At 43.3% G+C, this 7,234-nt stretch overlaps 1 protein-coding gene across 3 annotated transcripts in view; it reads left to right on the forward strand.

The window, feature by feature from the left end:
* The first annotated feature begins 124 nt into the window (after positions 1 to 124).
* The window catches only part of irak1 (interleukin-1 receptor-associated kinase 1), a 20,651-nt gene continuing 13,541 nt past the window's right edge, over positions 125 to 7,234 (forward strand). Inside the window, exons 1-5 of one of the 3 annotated variants that reach the window (XM_047155733.2) lie at positions 125 to 410; positions 3,547 to 3,714; positions 4,924 to 5,055; positions 6,245 to 6,351; positions 6,822 to 7,007. In XM_047155733.2, coding sequence (XP_047011689.1) covers positions 299 to 410; positions 3,547 to 3,714; positions 4,924 to 5,055; positions 6,245 to 6,351; positions 6,822 to 7,007 — 705 coding nt within the window. In that variant the 5' untranslated portion in view covers positions 125 to 298. The remainder of the gene's footprint in view (positions 411 to 3,546; positions 3,715 to 4,923; positions 5,056 to 6,244; positions 6,352 to 6,821; positions 7,008 to 7,234) is intronic. The other 2 variants (XM_017468551.3, XM_017468553.3) reach the window with 2 other exon arrangements.

The following is a 7,234-nucleotide window of genomic DNA, read 5'->3' on the forward strand; positions in this document are numbered from 1 at the left end:
TATAGCTGAGGGGAAAAATACTAGTCAAACATGACGCGGGAACACCGACTAGACGCCTCAAACCTTGTAAAAAGTGAAATGTTTAGCCGCTTCGTCACACAAGTCGGAGTCGATACTGGGCTTACTCAGTCATTTTTCCTTCAGCCTGTTGCTGTGTGCGTGTGTGCGCGCGCGCGCTTTTCCCCCCTCTACGGCGCTAAATGATTGGGTTTAGTAAGTTATACGTTCTGTTCAGGCACCAGGAACCGCTTTCTACAAGCTCTTAAACTCTTTCAGCTCGGAAATCTTTTGCTTAGACATGTCAAATTCGACTTTTAACAGCGAATATCTTTACAATTTACCCGCCGCTGTTGTTCATGAATTCACCCGTGTTATGGATTCACTCCCGTATTCAGACTGGCAGAGATTTGGTAAGAGGCTTTTATTATCGTTATTATCATTGATTTTGTATTGTTCGTCTCAAACGGTTTGGCTAACTTTATTTATTCATTTACTTCTAATACTACACCCCTACTCCCTCAAAACAAAACAACAACAAACAAACAAACAAACAAACAAACAAAAAAAACCCCAACACCACCACAGCGTATTGAATAGTTTAGTCACGGTAGTCGGTTGACTTCCTCAACTCGAGTGAAAGTTGTCCGTGTAACGCTCAGCTTGGTTGCTAGCTAGCATTACCGGCTGACGTGTTTAGCTTTTAAAAGGAATAAATAAACAAATAGTTTTCCTGGGTAGCGAGTGAACATGTTGTTGTGAATTAATAAATCCTGGCAAAAAAAAACAAAAAAAAAAACAAACACGTCGATAGCTAGCTAAATAAATATTTACCTGACTGACTCAGTGATGTCAGCTGAGTGTATACACGTTTAGCCGACATAGCTAGCTGTCAGAGAGTGCTAAATTAACAGATGTAGAGAACATTCGAGAAGATGGTTGAGACTAAGGAAGACTTCGTCCTGAAGGATTTAGGTTCATTTCACTGAGTGTGTGGCTGCATCCCAAATGACTCCATGCTGCCTAGAGAAGTGCATCAGCTTATGTACCCTGCTGTATCTTTAGTGGAACATTAGGACCTGCACTGAATCCAGTGTTCAGATTAATGGTGTTGAAAACCCGTGACGTGTTACATACACATTGGTCAGTTTAATAGGAACACCCGTACCCCTGCTCACTCGGGTACCCGTGCACATATGCAGCTCGAGGAATTAAAAATCAAACCGTACAGGTGAAGCGCTTCAGTTAATGTTCACGTCCAGCATCAGATCAGAAGGAGTGTGGGAATGTGAGTCAAACTCGGTGACTGACTGATGATCTGCTGGGAATTTTCACACAAAAACGCTCTAGACGGAAAGGCGTGGCGGCGGGGGGGACAAGGAAAAGAAACCTCCAGTGAGCGTCGGTTCTATCGGCGGTTGTCGGAGAAGAACGGTTACTGTGGATTCGTTCACGTGAACAGGATGTCTACGGTAACCCAAATGAGAGGAAAAGCACCTCAGAGCGCACACCTGGCCAGAACGCCGATGGGCTACAACTTTAGGTTGATGGGCACGTCGCGGTCCACTCCTTTCGGCCGAGGACAGAAATATGAGGTCATGGTGTTTTGTGTTCCTGACCTTCAGCTGTCTGGTTTCGGTGAGGCTTTGACGACTGTAGCTTCAGATTCTAGGTTGACAGGAGTGAAACCTGATGCCGTTGTAGCACATCTACGCATCTTGGGCATCCTGACATGCTTTTCTGCTCACCATAGTTGTAAAGAGTGATTATTTCCTATGTGTGTTATAAGGAGCTCGATAATTTACCCGAAACCCCGGGAAATGTCACTTCTCCGACACGTCATCTATACTTTTATTGTTGTGCGTTTTTAAACTTGGCCAGTTGTTGTTTTTGGTTTTACGTTCAGCAAGTGTGAAAAGAAAACCCACAGGATGTAACAGAGTCTTTATCGACCTTGGCGGTCTTGGATTATTTTACCCGGGGCGTTTTTAACGTTCATTGTTAAAGCGCGAGCTGTTTAAATCGTCTCAAACTCTCAAGGAAACTGTTAGGAGTCAGTGGGATCAGGAAGACAGCGTTCACGAGTGCGGAAAATATTGACGTTTTTAAAGTGCTAGAGAGAGAGAGAGAGAGAGAGAGAGAGGGATGAAAAGATGTTGGTGAGATTTTGCCAAATTCATTCGTTCATTCATTTATTCGTTGTCAGATGGTGCTTTGTCCTGGTCAGGGTCACGGTGGATCCGGAGTCTATCCTAGGAACCCTGGGCATGAGGCGTGAATACACCCTGGATGGACGGCAGTTTATCAAACGCCATCGTGAAATCGCACCATGTTTTTGGTCGTGGGCGGCCTCTCCAGAGTTCTCCCCTGAGCTCGGGTTTACTATCTTTGTGGAGTTTCTTACGTTCTCCCCGTGTCTATGTCGATTTTCACTAGGTTCTCTGGTTCCTTTGACCCCCCCAAAAGCATTCCGGTAAGTGGATTGGTGACGCTAAAATGCCCCTAGTGTGTGAACCTGTGTGTATGGTTCCCGTCCGGGGTGCATTCCTGCATTGTGCCCAGGGATAGGCGCTGGAGATACACCACAATGGGCGGCTGTGGCTCAGTTGGTAGATCGGGTTGTCCACTAATCGTAGGGTTGACAGTTCGATTCCCGGCCCACGTTACTCCTCATCCCGAAGTGTCCTTGGGTAAGACAATGAACCCCAAGTTGTTCTCGATGGCAAGCTAGCGCCTTACATGGCAGCTCTGCTAGCGTTGGTGTGAATGGGCGAAAAAGCACTATATAAGTGCAGACCATTTACCATTTACATCCCTGACCAGGATAAACCACTTACAGAAGATGAATAAATAAATCCATGAATGAATTCCTTATCTATATATACTATATATAATATTTGTATACTATAATAATCTGTTTAATATGCTAATTTCTCTCCAAGTCATTAATTTGGTCTAATTGGGATTTTAAAGGATTCAACCAGGTTTTTTTTTTTTAGTTCGCCACACACGTGAAACGAAATCTCCTGGCAAGTTGCTTCACGTTGCCTCACAGCACCGGTTTTCAGTAACATAGAGTCAGTACCACCTGTGAGCCTGAGACACTGACTCTCAGTCACTTGAACACAGATTGTGGTATCTATTAAAGTGTGTAAAAATTTATTTATATGTTTGTATCTATTACTGCTTCATTTTAAATTTGTTTATGGATTGCCTTGATGTATACATTTCTTCTCATGCTTTCTTCCCATCTCCCTTCCCCGTGTTTATTACTGTGCATTATTGTATCAGTCAGTTTTTTCCCCCTCACTGTCTGAATCATTTAATATCCAAACCTCTTATGAAGCTGAGATTTTTATGATGTTAACCCTCAGGTTAGTAGGTCATGGTTAGATTATGGAGCGTTTAAAATAAATAAATAAAAGTCATAAAAGTAAGTCAGAGCTTTTCCCTGAATGAGTGATTCATTATGATATCACAACATTTCCTGAGTCAAGAAAGTGAATGTTTTTTCCCTACCCCCCCCCCTCGTTGTTTTTAACGATCCAGCTTCCCAAGTAATATGTGACCAGACAGAGCTTCGGCTCTTGGAGCAGAGCGGCAGACGGACGGAAACACTAATACACAAATGGGGGTGCAGGAACGGGACGGTCGGAGACCTCATAACCGTCCTGCAAGATTTGGAGCTGTTCAGACCTCGAGATATCATTCTTAAATGTGAGTAGGGGTGATGTTCCACTCCCTTTGATAAATCTTGTGTGGGTTATCTCTGGGTTTTCTGGTTTCCTCCCACCACCTGCTGCTGTGACAAATCAGTTTCCTTCAGTGGTCAATAAAGAACTGTCTATCTATCTATGTAGGTGGATTGGCTCTATATTGGCTCTATAATTTTTTCTCTCTCTGTCTCTCACTTTTGCCCAAGATGTCCTGTTTCTCTGGAAACTTTGTGTACTATGCATAACTTTCACTGCATCCCTATACACTCCTCTCCAAAAGTATTGGAACAGCAAGGCCAAATCTATCGTTTTATACATCGCAGACATTTGGGTTTGAGATAAACATCTACATCTCTAGGCCTTAAACAACTTAAAACATGGCACCGTTTTGTTTGAGCCCACCCATTTTTTTTTTTTTTTCAAGTGATCAAAAATACTGGAACATGCGACTGCTTCTTGCCCGCCCAGGTGTGCCTTATTAGTTTGATTGTTTAAAGATGTAATAGTTATGTAATGCATGTATCACATTCAGAAGAAACAAGCCATTAATGTATATTTGCTGGCAGGTACCTCAGACTCGATCTCTCTGTAACAGCTGTGCTTTTTTGGACTAGTCTCGGACTACGTTAGCCATGAAAGGAATAAAAAAATTATATATATATATACATACATACTTGTAGATCGAATTAGTGTTTCGAGAAACATTTCGTTATTCGTTTCAGCGCCGTCATTTCAGCTGTCGTTTATAGTTAACATTTCCTTGTAGAAGATTTGCACCGCCAAAGCTGTGTTAGATCTTTGCACGTCCAAAACGAGCACTGTTCGATTTTACAACACTTATGCTTTTATTATGTCGAACATGATCGAAGATGGTCGCCGCTAGGAATGTTTTGCTTTGCTAGTTCGATTCCTGACGTTGCTGCAGGCGTACCTGGCTGGGAGTCTGAGAGCATCTGCGCTCTGACTGGGAAAGATGGCTGCCCTCTCTCTATTGATTATTGTCTGGGCACGTAAACATAACTGGGAAAATCACTGATGTCAGATCTGTGCAATGCGATCGGTTAGAATGATTTAATTGAACTTTGTTACTTGACCGGATTGCGTACAATTGAATGTTTTCCGATAAAATGTGATAAAATTGCGTACAATAAAATGTTTTCCGATTCATTTCTCTCTCTCTCTCTCTCTCTCTCTCTCTCTGTGTATATAGGGCGGCGTATTCCACAACTGAGCTCAACCTCCCCCAGCTCCCTGCCACCACCGAGCCTCACCCACAGCAGTTCACCCTCCTCATCATTATTTACCCCCTCTAAAGACTTCACCCGCGCCCTCTCCAATCTAGGTAACTCCTTACTCATGTACTTCATCTGTCAGGCACAAAGGGCTGATACAGTATCGATATCGTGATGAATTATGTTGCAATACACTTTTCTGTTTTATCACTGCGTTCATGATCTGATAAGAACATATTTTTTTTATTGTATAACAGTTTCGAACTCATCAGAGACCGGATTTCAAATGTAACATTTTGGACTTAAAATTGTAAAATCTTGTGAAAAAATGTGATTGCGAACGTACGGTAGCTTCGAACGTTAGCACGTTCGCCTCACAGCTCCAGGGTTGGGGGATTCCCACCGCTGCCCTGTGTTTGCATGTTCTCCCCATGCCTCGGGGGTTTCCTCCCCCACTCCAAAGACATGCATGGTAGGCTGATTGGCGTGTCCCAAGTGTCCGTAGTGTATGAACGGGTGTGTGAATGTATATGTGATTGTGCCCTGTGATGGATTGGCACCGTATCCAGGGTGTACCCCGCCCTGTGCCCAATGTTCCCTGGGATAGGCTCCAGGTTCCCCGCGACCCTGTAGGATAAGCGGTATAGAAGGTGGGTGGATGGAAAAATGTAACTGCAGATTATTATTTGAACCTTTTCAGTGTTCAATACAACTACCATTGAACAAACTATTTAAGTTCCTTTTTTGTATGTATATCATATATTCAACATCAGTGTTGTCATATTTTTTCGCATCATTGAGTCTTAATGTGCATTTAATTTATATTATTCTTTTTTTTTTTTTTCAACCTGTATATCACCTCTAAACCCCCCTTCTGGTGTATTCTAGTTTAGTCCCATTTTAGTCTCTATTGCTATATAAATGCAAGAAATTATTTGACTTTATTTCAGTTAAAGTTGTTGTATAGCTATGATTTTCGTTATTTGGATTATTTTTAATGCAGACGGTCGCTGTCTTGTCTTTGCTTTGTAATTCATAGCAAAAAGAAAAAACAGCACAACCTTTGAGTCCAAAAAAACCCCCCACAATGCAAGCACTGCGTTTTTCACAGTAGTTACAGACTCTTCAGTCAGGATGTAACAATAGCTACGTTTCCTATGACCTCAATTTACAACATAAACGATTTCCTCCATTATAATCCCACCTGTTTGTTTGGTGCTCGAGTGGTGGTGTTTTTTTTTAATCTTATTATTTTTTTTATAGCCCACTGCAGCGTTCTGTTTTTGTTTGTGTCCTTAGAGAGCAAGCTGCTACCCAGAACTGGAACTGGACCTCCACCCCCTGATCTGCCCAGGACATGTCCCTGTCCACCATCAACCGTTTTAAAAGAAAGTAAAAAAGAAGAGGTAAATATATTCAGTTTGCCCTGACACTAGGCATGTGCTACTAATCCATCGTATTATGACATGTTATGATATTTAGCACGCTCGCTATTGTTATCGCGGAGGCTCCGGCATCATCACAGCCTCGTGCGATGTGATTGGTTGATCCGGCGATCGTAAGTTTGTGTTATGCCACGTCCCTGCCTAGAGGTCCAACAGAGCAAAATGGGCCGTGCTTCCAAAATGGGTGGGAGGTGTGGAATTACGCTCTTTCTCTAGCCAATCATGAGCTTCTGGGGAGATTTTGCCTAACTGCTGGGTGGGAATTTGTGGAATTAAATTGGTGCCAAAACGAAACTTTTCAAGAAACGAAAAATATACAATGAAAAACTATTATTTTTAATTTAGAGCTTGCTGGATTCAACTTCACCTTCAAGAGCTGGTGTTTTCCTTTGATATGTAATTACAGCCTTTTGTTATAATTCTATTTGCAGCGTTCTTACGACAGCTGTGCAGTTAAGTCGCCGCCGTTCACGGGCGTCATGTGCTGGCCGTTCAACGAAGTGCAGCGAGGTACGGACAATTTCTCCGCAGCCAGGCAGATCGGAGAGGGAGGTTTCGGCCACGTGTACCGCGCCTCCATGAGGAACACAGACTTTGCGGTAAAGAGGCTCAAAGAGGCAAGTGGACGGACAAACGAACGAGTAGATAAGTATGGAATAAAACACATGGAGGTGTGCTGTTCTGGGAAAATAATTAACGACGGGACGTTAGTGGTTAGCACGTTCGCCTCACACCTCCAGGGTCGGGGTTTGATTCCCACCGTGGCCCTGTGTGTGCGGAGTTTGCATGTTCTCCCCGTGCTGCGGGGGTTTCCTCCGGGTACTCCGGTTTCCTCCCCCAGTCC

The sequence above is a fragment of the Ictalurus punctatus genome, chromosome 5 (assembly GCF_001660625.3).
Source record: "Ictalurus punctatus breed USDA103 chromosome 5, Coco_2.0, whole genome shotgun sequence".
Classification (NCBI taxonomy): domain Eukaryota; kingdom Metazoa; phylum Chordata; class Actinopteri; order Siluriformes; family Ictaluridae; genus Ictalurus; species Ictalurus punctatus.